This window comes from Rhinoraja longicauda, chromosome 5 (assembly GCF_053455715.1).
Source record: "Rhinoraja longicauda isolate Sanriku21f chromosome 5, sRhiLon1.1, whole genome shotgun sequence".
Lineage (NCBI taxonomy): Eukaryota > Metazoa > Chordata > Chondrichthyes > Rajiformes > Arhynchobatidae > Rhinoraja > Rhinoraja longicauda.
In genome coordinates, this window is record NC_135957.1 from 87,561,656 (window position 1) to 87,583,559 (window position 21,904).

Below are 21,904 nucleotides of genomic sequence, written 5' to 3' on the forward strand. Positions count from 1 at the left end.
CTGCCTGCCCGGTTCTGTCTCTATGATATATGATTTTGGGGTTCCAGCCCTACTGGTGATTTGTGCTGGGGTCCATTTCTTTGTTATTGGATCCTGAGCATGTACGTTTTGGCCTTGAAATAGTTCAGGCAAGTACTGTGCATTTTTGTTGTATTGTTTCAGCCCCTCCTCCTGGGCAGCTGCCAATTTTGCCCTTGTTTCTTCTTGGTCGATAGGGGGTTGGATTTTGCTTGGCAGGGTGGTTTTGTATTTCCTGCCATTTAGCATTTCTGCAGGAGACTTCATGTCAGCCTTTAGTGGAGTTGCCCGTAAGGATAATAGTGCCAGGTTTGGATCCTCCTTTGCCTCTCGGCATTTTATTAGTATTTTCTTGGCTGTCTGTACTTGCCTTTCAATAAACCCATGGCCCTTTGGGTAATGTGGTGAAGATGTTGTGATTTTGAACCCGTATTCGGTGGCCAGCTCTCTGAATTCCCGAGATGTGAATTGGGTTCCATTGTCACATACGATCTGCTCAGGTATTCCTTGCTCTGCAAACAACCCTCTAACAATTGACACAATTGTTTTAGCTTTCAAGTCCTTTATGTTTCTCACAAATGGGAATTTGGAGTAGTAGCAGGCCATAATCAAATACCATTGCTGGTTCTCTGTGAACAGGTCTGCTCCGATGGTTTGCCATGGCCGGCTTGGGATATCACTGGGTGTCATTTCCTCCTTCTGTTGTGAATTCCTGTATTTTTGGCATATGTGGCATGTAGATACCAGCTTTTCTATGTCCTTGTACATGCCTATCCAGTACACAGCGGATTTAGCACGGAGTCTGCACTTTTCCATTCCTAAGTGTCCTTGGTGGATCTTTTCGAGGATTTCTTTTTTCATGGACTTGGGTATGATGATTCGTGATCCGGCCAGCAGGACTCCATTCTCTACCGAAATATCATCACGGATGGTCCAGTATTCGCGGAGGATAGGCTGAACTTGTTGTCTCTTTTCTGGCCACCCCTGTATTACCATTTGGGTGAGGAGCTGGAGTTCTTCATCTCTGGCTGTTTCCTCTTTAATCTGTTCCAGCTTCACGCTTGTCACACTCACAATGTGGTGGATCTTTATGCTCAGCCCTTCCATCTCTTGTTTGTCATGTGTTGATAGTCTGGATAGGGCGTCAGCTAGCAGCAGGTCTTTTCCTGGCTTGTATCTGATGTTGTAGTCGTAGCTCTGTAGCCTCAGTAATAGTCTCTGTAGTCTGGCTGGTGCTTTGGTGAGGTTTTTTTTTCCGATTTGTTCTAGAGGGCGGTGGTCTGTTTCGATGTCGAAATACCTTCCATATAGGTAAGTGTGAAATTTCTCGCAGCCATAGACTACTGCTAAGAGTTCTCTCTCTATGTTTGCGTACCTTGATTCTGTAGGAGTGAGTGCTTTGGATGCATACGCAATAGGTCGGCCATTTTGTATCAGTACTGCTCCAACTCCTCTCATGGAGGCATCAACTTGGAGTGTTACAGGTTTCTGTCTGTCATAGTACTGCAGGATCGTTTCTTTGCTGATGAGTTGTTTTAATTTCCCAAAATCTTGGCTATGTGAAGCACACCAATCAAATTCAGCGTCGTCTTTCATCAATTCACGGAGATTTGCTGTATGATTAGCAAGCTTAGGTATGAAGACTCCCATGTATTGTATGAGCCCTAGGAAACTTCTTAACTGTTTCTTGTCTTTGGGTTCCTCCATGTGGTTGATAGCATCCACTTTTGTAGGGTCCGGTTTCACTCCTTCTGCAGAGTAAATCAGTCCAAAGAATTTGCACTCCCTTTCTTTGATTATGCATTTGTCTGCATTGAGCTTTATGCCGGCTCTTCGAGTTTTTTCCATAGCCTCATGGAGGTTGTAATCATGCGTGTTTTCATCTCTGCCGTATACTTGGATATCATCTGCTATCCCGATTGCCCCTTTACAGCCTTTGTATGTTTCATCTATTTTCCGCTGGAAGACATCTTGACTCACCTTCAGCCCGAATGGGAGCCTGTTGAATCTGAATCTGCCAAATGGCGTGTTGAAAGTGGTGAGCATTGATGACTTCCGGTCTATTTTGACGTTCCAATATCCATTGCTAGCATCCAGCTTGCTGAACACCTTGGAACCGGCTAGTGCGGGTGTGATCTCTTCAAGGGTTGGAGTTGGATAATGGTCGCGCTTCAATGCATTGTTCAGATCCCTGGGATCAAGGCATATCCTTAGTTTTCCGTTTGGCTTTTCTTTGATAACAATTGAATTTACCCAATCAGTTGGTTTAGTTATTGCTGTGATGATGCCCTTTTCTTCCATTTCGTTTAGTTGTTCCCTTAGCCTCTCTTTCAGTTCAAGGGGAACACGGCGGGGTGGGTGGATCACTGGCTTCACACTGGGGTCTACTGTGATATGGTATTCGTATTCCTCAAAACAACCAACGGTATCGTCAAAACACTCTGGGTACATGTCCATCAATTCTTCTTTGTTCCTGATGGGCGGCCGGTTTTTGATGGGTATGTTTCTGTCAATTCTGCAGGAGTTTGTCTTGATTTCATAGTTGATTGACACAATCTTCAGTCTTTGGCACGTGTTCAGGCCGAGAATAGCAGGTCCTTTCGATTTAGTGATGAAGAAGGGGCATTTCACTTCTTTCCCTTTGTATGTTCCTGCTATGATTATTTTGCCTAGCTGTGGGATTATGGAACCTCCGTATGCAGCTAGGACTACATCGCTACTTCCAAGGATTCCTTTCCTGACGCTGCCATCTTTTGTCATGTGTTCAGGGAATATCTTTCCGTAAAGATTGACTGGTAAGATATTGCTCTGGGCTCCAGTATCAATTTTGAGCCTTAGATTAATCGTTGTTCTTTTCTTTCCCACTTTTTTCTGTAGTTGTATTATAGTATATGCTTCCTCTCTGTTGCTATGTGTTTTGCTGTTTCCCATTTCGTGGACGTCAATGGTCCCAACGGAAAGGAATTCTTCCTCAGAGGTATCTGAGGTTATCTCCTCTTCCTGTTGGACGTGTGCGTGTATTTGTTTCCTGTGGGTCTTGTCTTAGCCCTTGGAACTCATACCGATGGATTCTGTGGTTTGATTTGGGCTCCATATGGTTCGCAAACCTTTCAAGGACTATTCCCGGATTATTGCAGTCAGGCTCTGTTAAGCTCCAACTGTTAAAAATGTCTAGACCCTTCTCCCCGAGCCATAGTAAAATATAACTGACCTTCTCTTCATCTGCAGTTCCTTTCAGGAAGCTTTTAAATGCCAGCTGGCTCTTTTGTTTGAATTTCTTGAACGCCTCCACCACATCATCGGCGTCCCAGTTCATCGTAGGGTGGAGGCTCATTGCTGCTGTGGAGGCCGCCATCTTGTGTTGTTAGGCGGGTGCACAAAAAAAATCAATTTCTCTGCAGCCGCTGTTCCTAATTCACAATAGCGATTCACAATAGCGCGGGTTTTTACTCGAAAGTCACCGCTGCCACCATGTTGTGTCTTCGGGTTTGATGTCCTGATAATAACGACACAATTCAGGTTGTTTCAGTTGCCTTAATTTACTCCTTTATTCAGCTCCTTGCCTGTGTGGCGTAGTGATACTGAAAAGTGCTTACATACCTAATCACAGTGTGTGTGTGTGTGTGGTGAGTGTGCCTGATACAAAGTAGTGCAGGAGGTTGGGACTGCTACAATGAATATGTAGCATATGTAACACATGGATAGGTGACATTTCACAGAGTGCCGGAGTAACTCAGCGGGTCAGGCAGCATCTGTGGGGAACGTGGATGGGTGACGTTTCACAGAGTGCTGGAGTAACTCAGCGGGTCAGGCAGCATCTGTGGAGAACATGGATAGGTGACGTTTCACAGAGTGCCGGAGTAACTCAGCGGGTCAGGCAGCATCTGTGGGGAACGTGGATGGGTGACGTTTCGGGTCGGTACCCTTTTTCGGACTGATGGAGTAGGGGGGAGGAAGCTGGAAGAGAGGTGAGGGCGGGACAAAGCCTGGCGAGTGATAGGTGGAAGATAGACACAAAGAGCTGGAGTAACTCAACGGGGCAGGTAGCATCTCTGGAGAAAAGGAATGGGTGATGTTTTGCGTTGAGATCCTTCTTCAGACTGAGTCAAGGGAAAGGGGAATGAGGGATACAGAGGGCACACTGAACAAGGGTCTCGACCTGAAACACACCTTTCCTTTTCCTCCAGATATGTTGCCGAACCTGCTGAGTTACTTCAGTTTCTTGTGTCTATCTTCGGCTTAACCTAGCATCTGCAGTTCCTTCCTACACAAGTGATAGGTGGGGTGTGATTGTCAGATGGGGGGACAGAGATGACAAGACTGGGCTTGTATTGCACTGTGCTCTGGAGTTTAGAACGATGAGGGGATCTTATAGAGACGTATAAAATTATGAAAGGACTGGACAAGCTAGATGCAGGAAAAATGTTCCCAATGTTGGGGGAGTCCAGAACCAGGGGCCTCACAGTCTAAGAATAAAGGGGAGGCCATTTAAAACTGAGGTGAGAAAAAATGTTTTCACCCAGAGAGTTGTGAATTCTCTGCCACAGAGGGCAGTGGAGGCCAATTCACTGGATGAATTTAAGAGAGAGTTAGATAGAGCTCTAGGGGCTAGTGGAATCAGGGGATATGGGGAGAAGGCAGGCACGGGTTACTGATTGTGGATGATCAGCCATGATCACAATGAATGGCGGTGCTGGCTCGAAGGGCCAAATGGCCTCCTCCTGCACCTATTTTCTATGTTTAAGACAAAAGGCTGTGAACTCAGCATATGTGTGATGAGGGAGGCGGGTGATATCGGCCGACTCTGCATCTCCCTGTCATTTTATTGTTCCTTTCTTTCCTTTTATTAACTGACTTTTCCCGCCCTCTTTGCAGGTAGTCTGTTGCTGAGCGCGGCCTGGACTCGGAGCGGCTGGTCTGTTCTGCGCTGTGCCTCTGTCCTGCGGACTACATTGCCCACATCCACACCACATCCTTGGCTCCTCCACCACTACAGACACGGCAGCTTCTTCAACAAATGTAAGTTGACATTTCTGCTTCCGAAAAGTAACCAAAAAGCATTTTCATCTCTCTGGCATTCTGTTTTACTTTAGTATAGTTTCTTGTCACATTGTCACATTGTCACGTGTACCGAGGTACAGTGAAAAGCTTTTGTTGCGTGCTAACCAGTCAGCGGAAAGACAATTCACGATTACAATCAAACCATCCACATTGTGCAGATACATGACACAGGGAATAACATTTAGTGCAAGATAAGATCCAGTAAAGTCTGATCAAAAGTAGTCCGAGGGTCTCCAATGAAACATAGAAACATAGAAAATAGGTGCAGGAGGAGGCCATTTGGCCCTTTGAGCCAGCACCGCCATTCATTGTGATCATGGCTGATCATCCACAATCAGTACCCCGTTCCTGCCTTCTCCCCATACCCCCTGATTCCGCTATCTTTAAGAGCTCTATCTAGCTCTCTCTTGAAAGCATCCAGAGAATTGGCCTCCACTGCCTTCTGAGGCAGAGAATTCAACAAATTCACAACTCTGACTGAAAACGTTTTTCCTCATCTCCGTTCTAAATGGCCTACCCCTTATTCTTAAACTGTGGCCCCTGGTTCTGGACTCCCCCAACACTGGGAACATGTTTCCTGTTGAAGGAAATTAGAACACCTAAAGAAAAGCCATGCGGTCACGGGGAGAACGTGCAAACTCCGTATAGACAGCAGCCATGGTCAGGATGAAACCCGGGTCTCTGGCGCTGTGAGGCAGTAACTCTACCGCCACACCCCAGTGACATTCTGGAGCCACAAGGTCGTAATGTAAACAGGCCATTCGGCCCATCTCATCCATACCAGCCAAGATGCCCCATCTGAGCCACTCCCATTTACTCTTTGTAGGAGTCATTTATGTTTAGACTAGCTGCTGTTAGCATATTATATTATTTTGTCTAGATATATCTTGCCGTATTATTTTGGACACGCGGGGGGTGGTCGTTAGCCAGAACTAGGTGGTATATACACCGATTAGCCAAAACATTACGACCTGATGAGCCAGAACATTATGCCCACCTGCCTAATATGCTGTTGGTCCTCCGTGTGCAGCCCCATACGCAGCAGGGTGCGATGCACTGTGTATTGTGACACATTCCTCCCATGACCACCATTAACATTTTCTGTGACTTGTGCCACAGTCGACCTTCTTTCGGTTCGGACCAGACGGGATAGCCTTCACGGGATAGGTGACGTTTCACAGAGTGCTGGAGTAACTCAGCGGGTCAGGCAGCATCTGTGGAGAACATGGATAGGTGACGTTTCACAGAGTGCTGGAGTAACTCAACGGGTCAGGCAGTATCTCTGGAGAACATGAATAGGTGACGTTTCACAGAGTGCTGGAGTAACTCAGAGGGTCAGGCAGCATCCCTGGAGAACATGGATAGGTGACGGATCGGGTCGAGGCCCTTCTTCAGACTGATGAGCTGGGCTGTTTTGTCCTCTCCAGATCAGTAAGAGATCCTGTGTTAAACCATGAAGGTGGTCATGACCACATTGCTGCTGAAAAGCACATTGTGAGAGGTGGAATGGTTTTTTGATTAGTTAATTGAGCAGCTGTAACTGAGCATTTTCACTTGAAGCTGAGAAAGAAGCAGGTGTTGTGTACATGTTTGTATTTGTGGATAACCTGGTGCCGTCTGATTTACTGTACGCCGGATCTCAGCGGGGACCAGGGTTCCAGCATCTTGATGAATGATAAATACTTAATGCTGAAGGCTTTTCAATCTGACTATGCCATCTGTGCTGAACGCCCTGGGCAGAAGAAGTCTTTGAGAAAAGAGACAAAGAACTTTAACATGTCCACAGAGAATAAGATTCTTTTACGTTTAAACTTTTCACATGCATTTTATTTTGCCGAAAATAATTTTGTTTAACACTTTACGATTTATTACGAAGATGCGCTGTGTCTCACAGTTACGGGTTAGTTGAGATAGTTAAGGCAGAGACTATCCCAACAATTTGGCGCAGCGGTAGAGTTGCCGCCTTACAGCGAATGCAGCGCCGGAGACCCGGGTTCCATCCCGACTATTGGTGCTGTTTGTACGGAGTTTGTACCTTCTCCCCGTGACCTGCGTGGGCTTTCTCCGAGATCTTCGGTTTCCTCCCACACTCCAAAGACATGCAGGTTTGTAGGTTAATTGGCTTGGTAAATGTAAAAATTGTCCCTGGTGTGTGTGTAGGATGGTGTTAATGTGCGGGGATCGCTGGTCGGCGAGGACCCGCTGGGGCGAAGGGCCTGTTTCCGCGCCGTATCTCTAAACTACACGTTTAAGAAACAGTTTGACAGGTACATGGATAGGACAGGTTTGGAGGGATGAGTGTAGCTGGGGCATGTTGGCCGTTGGGACGAAGAGCCTTTGCCATCATGACTCTATGATAAGCTTGAGTTTGCAAGTGAACATATTTGTATTCCAAAATGAAAAGACTTGAACAACTCACTTGCTCTCACAAGCCTGTATCCAGATCAGTACTTCCGGAAGACATGATGTAATATGACACGGAAGGTGGCTCAAGGGGAAAGAGTGTTTCATGGCAGGAAACATGTTCCCAGTGTTGGGGGAGTCCAGAACCAGGGGCCACAGTCTAAGAATAAAGGGGAGACCATTTAAAACTGAGGTGAGAAAAAACCTTTTCACCCAGAGAGATGTGAATTCATGGAATTCTCTGCCACAGAGGGCAGTGGAGGCCAATTCACTGGATGAATTTAAAAGAGAGTTAGATAGAGCTCTAGGGGCTAGTGGAATCAAGGGATATGGGGAGAAGGCAGGCACGGGTTACTGATTGTGGATGATCAGCCATGATCACAATGTACGGTGGAGCTGGCTCGAAGAGCCAAATGGCCTCCTCCTGCACCTGTTTTCTATATTTCTGCTCCACGCGGTAGTGAGGCAGGCGCTGTGATAAGCTGACAGCGACACTGAATTAGCAGTGTCATGCATAATGCAGGAGGTAGGGGGTTGAGCACTTTCCCCAAAGTCTTCACTGGCTCATCACAAACCCTACTGAAATGTGCTTGGACAGCACGAACCGCTGAGTAGGTCAAACGTTGGCAGATATCTCAGTTTCAATTAGCACTTTCTAAACAGCCCCGCAACATGCCAGTCACCACCGCGCTGTCACAGATATCATTGGAGAACGTTATCATATCTGACTGTTCACTTCAGAATAGAAACAGAGAAACATAGGAAAGTTTCGCTTAGTGCCGGGAGAAAGCATGGAAACAGGCCCACCGAGCCCAGACCAACCAGTTCAACTGTTGACTTATTCTACACCGATCAGCCAAAACATTTTGAGCTGATGAGCCACAACATTATGACTACCTGCCTAATATGCTGTTGGTCCTCCTTGTGCAGCCCCATACGCAGCAGGGTGCGATGCACTGTGTATTGTGACACATTCCTCCCGTGACCACCATTAACATTTTCTGTGACTTGTGCCACAGTCGACCTTCTGTCGGTTCGGACCAGACGGGATAGCCTTCGTTGCCCTCGCGCATCGATGAGCCTTGGGCGCCCAACACCCTGTCTGTCGCCGGTTTGTGGTTTGTCCCTCCTCGGACCACTGTCGGTCGGTACTCACCACTGCTGACCGGGAGCACCCCACAAGCCTTGCCGTTTCAGAGATGCTCTGACCCAGTCGTCTGGCCATAACAATTTGGCCCTTGTCAAAGTCGCTCAGGTCTTTACTCCTGCCCATTTCTCCTGCATCCAACACATCAACTTCAAGAACTGACTGTTCACTTGCTGCCTAATATATCCCACCCCTTGACAGGTGCCATTGTAACAAGATAATCAATGTTGTTCACTTGGTCTGTCGGTGGTCACAGTGTTTTGGCTGATTGGTGTATGTTGTCCCACCTTCACACCCACACCCTGCACGCTGGGATAATTTACAGCGGACCAATTAACCTACAAACCTGCACGTCTCTGCGATGCGGGAGGAAACCAGAGCACCTGGAGGAAACCCACGCAGGTCACGGGGAGAACGTAGAGAACCGCACAGACTGCACCCGAGGTCTCACACTAGTGGGACAGCACAGTAGTACAGCAGTAGAGTTGCTGCCACACAGCTCCAGAGACCCGGGTTCCATCCTGACCACAGGTGCTGTCTGTACGGAGTTTGTATCTTCTCCGTGTGACCTGCGCGGGTATTCTCCGGGTGCAGGAAAAAACTGCAGATGCTGGTTAAAATCGAAGGTAGACGCAAAATTCTGGAGTAACTCAGTGGGTCAGGCAGCATCTCTGGAGAGAAGGATTGGGTGACGTTTCGGGTCGAGACCCTTCTTCAGACTGATGTCAGGGGAGGGGGTGGGACAGAGATAGGATGTAGTCGGAGACAGGAAGACTGGTGGGAGAACTGGGAAGGGGGAGGGGCTGGAGAGGGAAAGCAGGGGCTACCTGAAGTTAGAGAAGTCAATGTTCATACCGCTGGGGTGTAAACTACCCGCAAAATATAAGGTGCTGTTCCTCCAATTTGCGCTGGGCCTTACTCTGACAATGGAGGAGGCCCAGGACAGAAAGGTCAGATTGGGAATGGGAGGGGGAGTTGAATTGAAACCGGGTGCTCCGGTTTCCCCCCACACTCCAAAGATGTGCAGGTTTGTAGGTTGTTTGTCTTCGGTAAAAAATTGTGAATTATCCCTCGTGTGTGTAGGATAGTGTTAGTGAGCAAGCGGTGATCGCCGGTCGGTGTGGACTCCATGGGCTGAAGGGGCTGTTTCCATGTCATATTTCTGCAGTCTATAATCTGGATGGAGCCCACACTCTGGCGCTGTGAGGCAGCAGCTCTACCCGCTGTGTCACTGTTCCGCCACCATAAAGACTCCATCATTCCATCTCCTCGACACTGACTATGATCAGACCACATGACGTTTTCTTTGATGAGTTGTTCTGTTTCCATGCATATGGCCACACATTACATCAGACGTTGTTATTTACACCTCAAGACAATAGACAATAGGTGCAGGAGGAGGCCATTCTAAATGGCCTACCCCTTATTGGGCACGGGTTACTGATTGTGGATGATCAGCCATGATCACAATGAATGGCGGTGCTGGCTCAAAGGGCCGAATGGCCTCCTCCTGCACCTATTTTCTATGTTTTTATGTTTCTATTCTTAAACTGTGGCCCCTGGTTCTGGACTTCCCCAACATCGGGAACATGTTTCCTGCCTCCAGCGTGTCCAATCCCTTAATATGCCTTTCACAAAATGCTGGAGTAACTCAGCAGGTCAAGAGAGAAGGAATGGGTGACGTTTCGGGTCGAGACCCTTCTTCAGACTGATGTCTGGATCAATTTACTGGATGAATTTAAAAGAGAGTTAGATAGAGCTCTAGGGGCTAGCGTAATCAAGGGATATGGAGAGAAGGCAGGCACGGGTTACTGATTGTGGATGATCAGCCATGATCACAATGAATGGCGGTGCTGGCTCGAAGGGCCGAATGGCCTCCTCCTGCACCTATTTTTCATATTTCCATGTTTCTATGTGCAAACTGCGTTCAGACAGCACTTGTGGTCGGGATGGATCACAGGTGTCTGGCGTTGTAAGGCAGCAGCTCCACCGCTGCACCACTGTGCCAGGCCCACACTTTGTGGTTTCCTTCACGTTGAAAATGTTTTTGTCTTCCAGTGACGGCGGAGGAGTTATGGCGGGGAGTGCTGGCAGAGTCTGGGGCCGGCGCACGCAAGGGCAGGGGCAAGCGAACCAAGAGGAGGCTCAAGAAAGATTTGAACAGAGGACAGATGGTCGGTGAAGGTAAGCAACTACAGATGCTCCTCCACCTACGATGCTTCCACTTACCATATTTCGTAAGGTTTCGCAGCGTTGAGTATAGGAGCAAAGAGGTCCTTCTGCAGTTGTACAGGGCCCTAGTGAGACCGCACCTGGAGTACAATGTGTGCAGTTAGGGTCTCCAAATTTGAGGAAGGATATTCTTGCTATTGAGGGCGTGCAGCGTAGGTTTACTAGGTTAATTCCCGGAATGGCGGGACTGTCATATGTTGAAAGACTGGAGCGACTAGGCTTGTATACACAGGAATTTAGAAGGATGAGAGGGAATCTCATCGAAACGTATAAGATTATTAAGGGGTTGGACACGTTAGAGGCAGGAAACATGTTCCCAAATTTGGGGAGTCCAGAACCAGGGGCCACAGTTTAAGAATAAGGGGTAGGCCATTTAGAACTGAGATGAGGAAAAACTTTTTCAGTCAGAGAGCTATAAATCTGTGGAATTCTCTGCCTCAGAAGGCAGTGGAGGCCAATTTTCTGAATGCATTCAAGAGAGAGCTAGATAGAGCTCTTAAGGAAAGCGGAGTCAGGAGGTATGGGGAGAAGGCAGGAACGGGGTACTGATTGAGAATGATCGGCCATGATCACATTGAATGTCGGTGCTGGCTCAAAGGGCCGAATGGCCTCCTCCGCTATGCTTAAGAGCTCTATCTAGCTCTCTCTTGGATGCATTCAGAGAATTGGCCTCCACTGCCTTCTGAGGCAGAGAATTCCACAGATTCACAACTCTCTGACTGAAAAAAAGCTTTTCCTCATTTCAGTTCTAAATGGCCTACCCCTTATTCTTAAACTGTGGCCCCTTGTTCTGGAGTGTGTAGTGGTGGAGGCAGGTACGATCGTGGCATCTAGATAGGCACGCGGATATGGAGGGAATGGAGGGATATGGAGCAAGTGCAGACAGAGGAGAGGAGTTTATTTTGACAGCATGTTTGGCACGGACATTGTAGGCTGAAGGACCCTTCATGTGCTGTACTAGAAACATAGAAAATAGGTGCAGGTGGAGGCCATTTAGCCCTTCGAGCCAGCACCGCCATTCATTGTGATCATGGCTGATCATTCTCAATCAGTAACCCGTGCCTGCCTTCTCCCCATATCCCTTGATTCCACTAGCCACTAGAGCTCTATCTAACTCTCTTTTAAATTCATCCAGTGAATTGGCCTCCACTGCCCTCTGTGGCAGAGAATTCCACAAATTCTCAACTCTCTGGGTGAAAAAGTTTCTTCTCACCTCAGTTTTAAATGGCCTCCCCTTTAATCTTGGTACTGTTCTAATTTTTGTATTCAACAGGTGTGAGAAATTGTGAAATGGATGGTGTAATGCTAACAGTTTCCAATGATTTATGCTTCTTACTGGAGATGGTCATTTTTAGAGGGATTGTAACATGAAAGTATCTGACTTGAACATCCTATTTCCAGACAGTGCATTGACCTATCGCTGTTATTGAAGAGGGAGATTTAGCTCTTCGGGCTAACGGAATCGAGGGATATGGGGAGAAAGCAGGAATGGGGTACTGATTCTTGATGATCAGCCATGATCATATTGAATGGCAGTGCTGACTTGAAGGGCCGAATAGCCTATTCCTGCACCTATTGTTTATATCCCTCCAAACCTGCCCTATCCATGTGCCTGTCTAACTGTTTGTTAAACGTTGGGATAGCATTTTAACATGAGCTCTGTCTAACCCTTTCAAATTCATTGTGATTTGGCCTCCACTGCCTTCTGTGGCAGAAAACTCCATAAATTCACAACTCTCTGGGTGAAAAGGTCTTTCCTCACCTCAGTTTTAATTGGCCTCCCCTCTCCATCCCAATCCATAACTATCCTACACCTAATCGAACTGTGGTCACTGGTCCCAAAAGGCTCCTCCACACACACTTCATTAAGTTGCCCTTCCCAATCTCCCAATACTAGATCCAGCGTTGCCCTCTGATGTATGGGGGCCTCCACATACTGCTTGAGAAAACTCTCCTGAACTCGTTTGAGGAATTGCACCCCACCTTAATCCTTCACACTATGATTTTCCCCAGTCTATATTGGGCAAGTTTAAATCCCCTACTACAACAAGCTTATGTGACCTGCAGCTGTCTGCAATCTTGGCATCTTTGTTCTTCTCGTTGCCGTTGACTATTCGGGGGTCTGTAGTACACCCCAAACAAGGTGTCACCTCTTGTTCCTCAGCTCCACCCGCACGGCCTCACTAGACGAACCGTCCGTCATGTCACCTCTGAACACAGCCGTGACATGACCTGTAGGAGGGAACTGCAGGTGCTGGTTTAAATCAAAGGTGGACACAAAATGCTGGAGTAACTCAGCGGGTCAGGCAGCATCTCATCCCTTCTCTCCAGAGGTGCTGCCTGACCCGCTGAGTTACCCCAGCATTTTGTGTCTACCACTGCCATGACATGACAGTGTCTAGCACTACCATGACACTCCAAACACATACAGGTATGTAGGTTAATTGGCTGGGCAAATGTAAAAATTATCCCTAGTGGGTGTAGGATAGTGTTAGTGTGCGGGGATCGCTGGTCAGCGCTGACCTGGTGGGCCGAAGGGCCTGTTTCTGCGCTGTATCTCTAAATCTAAAAAAAACTTTTAAAAAATGACATCATCCTTAACCAACAATGCAACCTCCCCTCACCCCTCCTCTTTGTCCCTCACCCCTGCCTCTGCTGAAGTTCCTGTACCCCGGAACATTGAGCTGCCAGTCCTGCCCCTCCCTTAACCAGCTTTCAGTCATGGCTACAACATCCCAGCCGCTCGTACCTCTCCATGCCCTGAGCTCATGTTGTATGTTTGTACCGCGGGGCCTGTGGACTTTAACACCGCGAAGCCCGCAGTCTCTGGTGAGAAGAGGCCGACTCGGGAGCTCCGTGCCGCAGAATGTTGAACCGCCCCGACGCGGGGAGTTCCGATCGCCCCGACGCGAGGGCCTCGGACAGTCGGCAGCAGCGACTACGGACGGTTCAAAAGCCCCGACCGCGGGTGAACAAAGAGGAAGATGGTTGGACTTTATTACCTTCCATCACAGTGAGGAATGTGGAACCTGCTGTGGTGGATGTTCATGGTAACTTTTATTTTACGTGGCTGTGTAGGAAAATAACCGCAGATGCTGGTACAAATCGAAGGTATTTATTCACAAAATGCTGGAGTAACTCAGCGGGTCAGGCAGCATCTGTGGAGAACATGGATAGGTGACGTTTCACAGAGTGCTGGAGTAACTCAGCAGGTCAGGCAGCATCTCTGGAGAGAAGGAATGGGTGACGTTTCGGATCGAGACCCTTCTTCAGACTGTGTGTCTTGTTGCTTTTCACTTAGTATGGCTGTATTGGTAACTCAAATTTCACTGTACCGTAATTGGTGCACGTGACAATAAACTGATCTTGAAATGTTATTAACTTGGCCGAATGCATCGTAAGTGAATGTCCCGCTTTGTTTTTTTCCAGGACGAGCTGGCTTCCTGTGGCCGGGATTAAACGCTCCTGTGGTGAAGAGTGGGACCATTCAGTCAATCGGCAAGCGTGAACAGAAGGAGCAGGAGGACCTGCGGGCTCGGGCCCAGCTCCAGCAGGACGAGTGGGACAAGAGGAGGAAGATGAAGGTCAAGCGGGAGCGCGGCTGGACTGGCAGATCCTGGGGTGGCATCAGTGTGGGACCCCCGGACCCCGGCCCCAACGGAGGTAGGACACGCTGCCACACACTCACACCTTCACAAGATGGCCGAGTGGAATGAGGCCGTTCGGCCCATCGAGTCCACCCCGCCATTCAATCACGGCTGATCTTTAGTTTAGTTTAGGAAAATATCTGCAAATGTTGGTACAAATCGAAGGTATCACTAAATGCTGGAGTAACTCAGCAGGTCAGGCAGCATCTGTGGAGAACATGGATAGGTGATGTTTCACAGAGTGCTGGAGTAACTCAGCGGGTCAGGCAGCATCTCTGGAGAGAAGGAATGGGTGCTTTTGTTTCTACCTTCGGTTTGAACCAGCATCTGCAGTTTTTATTCCTACACATCGTGCCGCTCCACTGCGACTTCTCCTCAAGGTGTCTACTTTGAAGAAGTTCTCCTCCTCTTCATCGAGAGTTTAGAAACTCCCACTGTCTTCCTGTCTCCGTCTACATCCTTTCTTTATCCCGCCCCCCTGACATCAGTCTGAAGAAAGGTCTCGACCCGAAACGTCACCCATTCCTTCTCTCCAGAGATGCCGCTGAGTTACTCCAGCATTTTGTGTTTAGTTTAGTTTGGAGATACAGCGTGGAAGCAGGCCCTTCGGCCCACCGGGTCCACACAGACCAGCGAGGACACGGCATTTGCAAAGAGAGCCTGCAGTCAAGGACAAAAACAATTGAAGGTGAATAAATGAATAAGTTTATTGGCCAAGTATGTACACATACAAGGAATGTGCTTTGGTGCTCCGCTCACAAATGACAACACGAACATACAGTAAACAATTAAGAATAAAGCATAAAACATTAAAACGTTAAGAATACAACATTACGGTTTAAACGTGTACTGATTGAGAATGATCAGCCGTGATCTCATTGAATAGTGGTGCTGGCTCGAAGGGCCAAATGGCCTCCTCCTGCACCTATTGTCTATTGTTTATTTCATGCAAAGAAAAATCATGTACGGTACAGAAGGGGGTGGCAATTCACCCCCCTCCTGCAATAAATGTCTCAGCAGCACAGCTTGTAAAATGAATCTTGTGCTGCAATATGAGGTTGTCTCGGCAGACCATGAAGTTTGATTCTGTGCAATAAATCTGAACAAGGCAATGCAGTTTGAGGAGAGGCTGGAAACACCAGGATCTGCAGAGGCTGGAATCCCAGGCAAAGTACAGTGTGCCCGAGATCAGGCAGCATCTGTGGAGAATGGCCCCAACCTGAAATGTCATCTCTCCATTCCCTCCACAGATGCTGACTGACCAACCCCCTGAGATCTTCCAACACGTTATGCTTTGAATTAATTCTAAATAGGTTTTGTTGAGTTGAGTTTATTGTCTCATGTGCTAACGAGTCATCTGAAAGATGAACCAAAACATTATGACCACTGACAGGCCAAGTGAATAATATTGATTGTCTTGATACAATGACACCTGTCAAGGGGTGGGATATATTAGGCAGCAAGTGAACAGTCAGTTCTTGAAGTTGATGTGGAGAAATGGGCAGGAGTAAAGACCTGAGCGACTTTGACAAGGGCCAAATTGTTCTGGCCAGACGACTGGGTCAGAGCATCTCTGAAACGGCAAGGCTTGTGGGGTGCTCCCGGTCAGCAGTGGTGAGTACCTACCGACAGTGGTCCGAGGAGGGACAAACCACAAACCGGCGACAGACAGGGAGTTGGGCGCCCAAGGCTCATCGATGCGCGAGGGCAACGAAGGCTATCCCGTCTGGTCCGAACCGACAGAAGGTCGACTGTGGCACAAGTCACGGAAAATGTTAATGGTGGTCACGGGAGGAATGTGTCACAATACACAGTGCATCGCACCCTGCTGCGTATGGGGCTGCACAAGGAGGACCAACAGTATATTAGGCAGGTGGGCATAATGTTTTGGCTCATCGGGTCATAATGTTTTGCCTGATCGGTGTAAATGATTGCAATTGAGTCATTTACAGTGAGTTGCGACATGGAATTGGAGCTGTAAATTTTGTTTATCTTTTTTTCTGACCTCATTTATTTCATTATGAGCATTGCACTGGTCAGCTCTTTACTGATTTTTCATATTGAGAGGAAGTTAAAAGTTTCTTCAGCACAGATCGGGTAGACAGAACCTTTTCCCCCAGGGTGGGAAAATGAAATACTGGAGGACATAGCTTTAAGGTGAGACAGAGAGGCAAAGTTTAAACGAGTAACTCAGCGGGTCAGGCAGCATCTCGGGAGAGAAGGAACAGGTGACGTTTCGGGTCGAGGCCATTCTTCAGATTGATTTGTACCAGCGTCTGCAGTTATTTTCCTACATAGGTTAATTGGCCAAGTACATACACATACAAGGAATGTGCCTTGGTGCTCCACTCACAAGTAACAACACGAACATACAGTAAACAATTAAGAATAAAGCATAAAACATTAAAACATTAAGAATACAACAACAGGTGAGTGAAATAAACCAGAGCAAAAAGAGACGACAGACGTTTGGTTGTTGAGTAGAGCTAACACTCGCAGAAAAAAGCTGTTTTTATGTCTGGCTGTGGCTGCTTTGACCGTCCGGAGTCACCTTCCAGAGGGAAGAGTTTGTGGCCAGGGTGAGAGGGGTCAGAGATGATCTTGCCCGCTCGCTTTTCAGGATTTGTATCCTGTGAGTGAAGTGATCCTAGTACTAATGTAACTCTCACACCGCCTTGGAACGGCAGCCAATGTAATCAAAGACTTATAATCATGGAACTGAAGATGCCAGTTAATACACAAAAAGAACACAGAGTGTTGGAGTAACTCAGCGGGTCAGGCAGCATCTCTGGAGAACATGGATAGGTGACGTTTCACAGAGTGCTGGAATAACTCAGCGGGTCAGGCAGCATCTCTGGAGAACATGGATAGGTGACGTTTCACAGAGTGCTGGAATAACTCAGCGGGTCAGGCAGCATCTGTGGAGAACATGGATAGGTGATGTTTCACAAAATGCTGGAGTAACTCAGCAGGTCAGGCAGCATCTCGGGAGAGAAGGAATGGGTGACGTTTCGGGTCGAGACTCTTCTTCAGACTGATGTCAGGGGAGTGGGCGGGACAAAGATAGAATGTAGTCGGAGACAGGAAGACTAGTGGGAGAACTCGGAAGGGGGAGGGGATAGAGAGGGAAAGCAGGGACTATCTGAAGTTAGAGAAGTCAATGTTCAATGTTCATACCGCTGGGGTGTAAACCACCCAAGCGAAATATGAGGTGCTGTTCCTCCAATTTGCGCTGGGCCTCACTCTGACAAGAACATCTGTGGAGAACATGGATAATGGTAGAGTGCACAGGCGTAGTGTGCTCTGGAGTAGTAGTGTACACTGCAGTAGTGTACACTGCAGTAGTGTACACTGAGGTAGTGTACACTGCGGTAGTGTACACTGCTTTAATGTACACTGCAGTAGTGTACACTGTGATAGTGTACACTGGTAGTGTACACTGTGGTAGTGTACACTGCTTTAATGTACACTGCGGTGGTGTACACTGCGGTAGTGTACACTGCGGTAGTGTACACTGCTTTAATGTACACTGCGGTAGTGTACACTGCAGTAGTGTACACTGCGGTGGTGTACACTGCTTTAATGTACACTGGTAGTGTACACTGGTAGTGTACACTGCGGTAGTGTACACTGCGGTAGTGTACACTGCTTTAATGTACACTGTGGTAGTGTACACTGTGGTAGTGTACACTGCAGTAGTGTACACTGTGGTAGTGTACACTGAAACGCACTGCTGTCAATTCTGACTGGTAATTCTGTTAGCTAGAATAAAGCACAGCACAGCACAGGAACAGGCCCTTCGGCTCCTTATATCTGTGCAGAACATGATGCCACGACTAACACTTATCCACCTACACGTGATCCACATCCCTCCATTCCCTGCATATCCACGTGCCTATCCAAAAGCCTCTTAAACACCACTATCGTATCTGCCTCCACCCCGACCCCTGGCACCCACCACCCTAGGGGTTGCCAACTTCCTCACACCCAAATACGGGACAAGGTGACGTCACCGCCCCGTGCCCCACCTCACCCAGCCAGCAGCCATGTGCTCCCGCTCCACCGATGGCGGCCGCCCGGGCCGGGAGGCAGGTTGCTACGCAACCTCCATTAGGCGGCGCCTGGGTCTCCGGACCTACAGTGTCCGGGCCTAGAGTGTCCGGGCCTAGAGTGTCCGGGCCTACAGTGTTCGAGCCCCCAGTGTCCGGGCATACAGTGTTCGAGCCCCCAGTGTCCGGGCCTAGAGTGTGCGGACCTACAGTGTCCGGGCCTAGAGTGTCCGGGCCTACAGTGTTCGAGCCCCCAGTGTCCGGGCCTAGAGTGTCCGGACCTACAGTATCCGGGCCTAGAGTGTCCGGGCCTAGAGTGCCCGGACCTACAGTGTCCAGGCCTAGAGTGTCCGGGCCTACAGTGTTCGAGCCCCCAGTGTCCGGGCCTACAGTGTTCACGCCCGCAGTGTGTGGGCCCGCAGTGTTCGAATCCCCAGTGTCCGGGCCCACAGTGTCCGGGCCTACAGTGTCCGGGCCCACAGTGTCAGGGCCCGCAGTGTTCGAGCCCCCAGTGTCCGGGCCCCCAGTGTCCGGGCCCACAGTGTCCGGGCCCACACTGTCCGGGCCCACACTGTCAGGGCCTACAGTGTCCGGGCCCACACTGTCCGGGCCCACAGTGTCAGGGCCCGCAGTGTTCGAGCCCCCAGTGTCCGAGCCCACACTGTCCGGGCCCACAGTGTCCGGGCCCACACAGTCCGGGCCCACAGTGTCAGGGCCCGCAGTGTTCGAGCCCTCAGTGTCCAGGCCCACAGTGTCCGGGCCTACAGTGTCCGGGCCCACACTGTCCGGGCCCACAGTGTCCGGGCCCACAGTGTTAGATCCTACAGTGTCCGGGCCCACTCCGTCCGGGCCCCCAGTGTCCGGGCCCACAGTGTCCGGGCCTACAGTGTCCGTGCCTACAGCGCCCCCCGGGCCTAATACGGGACAAGGGCAGTCCCGTACGGGACAAGCCAAATTAGCCCAAAATACAGGATGTCCCGCAAATACGGGACAGTTGGCGACCCTACACCACGCTCTGTGTAACAACACACGTACTCCCGGCTGCGACTATTCTCAGTTACTGTCTCTTCGGGCTATCTGTCCTACTTTCCTGTTTTGAAGCTACTAATATAACAGCACTAATGTCCTAGTTTACTTGCAGAGTCAGCGTTTTTCAGTTTGCAATCACTGAACATTTCTCTACCCAGCCAGCTCATCAGTGCAGTACAGAGACGTGTGCAGAATCTTAAATGCAACAGCTTTCGAGGAGCGCAGGGTGACAGTGAATGTATTTCTACTGTGAGGCTGTCCACATTAACAGAGGGATGGAGGGGTGGATGTGCTTAGGGGTTGCCAACTATCTCCAATTAAATTAGAGCAAGTCTGAGATCATCCTATTCGGCCCCCCCCCCGACTCCATCAAATTGATAACAGGCAGTCTTGGAAGTCTATCCTGCCTAGTCAAACCGCATGTCAAAAAACTCGGCATGATATTTGACTCTGCATTAAAATTTGATAAGTAAGTCAACGCTGTGGTAAAAGCCAGCTTCTTCCAACTTCGAACCATAGCTAAAATGAAACCTTTCCTCCAATTCGACGACACAGAAAAAATCATTCACGCTTTCATTTCCTCCCGCCTAGACTACTGCAACTCCCTATACACTGGGATCAGCCAATCTTCCCTGTCCCGCCTGCAACTGGTCCAAAACGCCGCAGCGAGACTCCTGACGGGTACCCGTAAAAGGGACCACATCACCCCGATTCTGGCCTCTCTCCACTGGCTCCCTGTACGGTACAGAATCAACTTCAAGCTCCTCCTATTCACGTATAAAGCCCTAAATGGACACTTCCCCCCCTACATCAAAAATCTTCTAACCCCCCTTTCTAACTCCAGGTCCCTCAGGTCGGCCGACTTGGGGCAACTCACTATCCCGCGGTCTAGGCTTAAGCTCAGGAGTGACCGCGCTTTTGCGGTTGCAGCTCCTAGACTGTGGATCAGCATCCCTCTCCCCATCAGAACTGCCCCCTCCATCGACTCCTTTAAGTCCAGGCTCAAAACCTATTTCTACTCCCTAGCGTTTGAGGCCCATTGAGGAGGCTCTGTGAACTGTTTGCGTGCTACTGTATTTCATTTTTTTTCCCATTGGAACCTAATCAGATGTACAGCACTTTGGTCAACGTGGGTTGTTTTTAAATGTGCTATACAAATGTAATTGACTTGACTTGACTCCCAAATACGGGACAAGGTGACGTCACCGCCCTACGTCACCTCACCCAGTCAGCGGCCACGTGCTCCCGCTCCTCCAATGGTGGCCGCCCTGGCCGGGAGGCGGGTTGCTAAGCAACCTCCGTTAGGTGGCGCCCGGGCCTACACTGTCCGGAGGTAAAATGTCAGAAACCTAGAGTGTTGGGACCTAAACTGTCAGGGCCTACAGCGTCTGGGCCTACAGTGTCCGGGCCTACAGCGGCCCATGGGCCTAATACGGGACAAGGGCGGTCCCGTACGGGACAAACCAATTTGGCCAAAATATGGGATGTCCCGGCTAATACGGGACAGTTGACAACCCGAGGTGTGCTGTACACCTCGCGCTGTTCCACCTTGATGCCCCACTATTCATTTCCCTAATGCTACTTCAAACTTCATTAAAAAGAGCTTTCTGTTATATTTAGAACCTATATCTCACTTACTATTAAAAGACACAGAGTGCTGGAATAACTCAGCAGGTCAGGCAGCATCTGTGGTGAACATGGATAGGTGACGTTTCACAGAGTGCTGGAGTAACTCAGCGGGTCAGGCAGCATCTGTGGAGAACATGGATAGGTGACATTTCACAGAGTTCTGGAGTAACTCAGCGGGTCAGGCAGCATCTGTGTGGAACATGGATAGGTGACGTTTCGGGTTGGGACCCTTCTTCAAGTTTCACACTTACTATTATTTCTCATTGCATTTCTCCTAACTCACAAGAATCAAAATAGTTTAGATCTTTTTTTCAGATTTAGAGATACAGCGCGGAAACAGGCCCTTCGGCCCACCGAGTCCGCGCCGCCCAGCGATCCCCGCACATTAACACTATCCTACACCCACTAAGGACAATTTTTACATTTACCGAGTCAATTAACCTACAAACCCGCACGTCTTTGGAGTGTGGGATCTCGGAGAAAACCCACGCAGGTCATGGGGAGAACGTGCAAACTCCGTACAGGCGGCGCCCCTAGTCAGGATGGAACCCGGGTCTCCGGCGCTGCATTCGCTATAAGGCAGCAACTCTACCGCTGCGCCACCGTGCCACCGTTTAGTATAGTTAGGAGATACAGCATGGAAACAGGCCCTGCAGCCCACCGAGTCTACACTGACCATTCATCACCTG

General features: G+C 49.0%; 1 protein-coding gene across 1 annotated transcript in view; it reads left to right on the top strand.

The window, feature by feature from the left end:
* The window catches only part of mrps5 (mitochondrial ribosomal protein S5), a 123,518-nt gene that overhangs the window by 29,115 nt on the left and 72,499 nt on the right, over positions 1-21,904 (top strand). Inside the window, exons 2-4 of the mRNA XM_078400269.1 lie at positions 4,894-5,037; positions 10,688-10,813; positions 14,291-14,524. Of these exons, the coding sequence (XP_078256395.1) occupies positions 4,894-5,037; positions 10,688-10,813; positions 14,291-14,524 (504 nt within the window). The remainder of the gene's footprint in view (positions 1-4,893; positions 5,038-10,687; positions 10,814-14,290; positions 14,525-21,904) is intronic.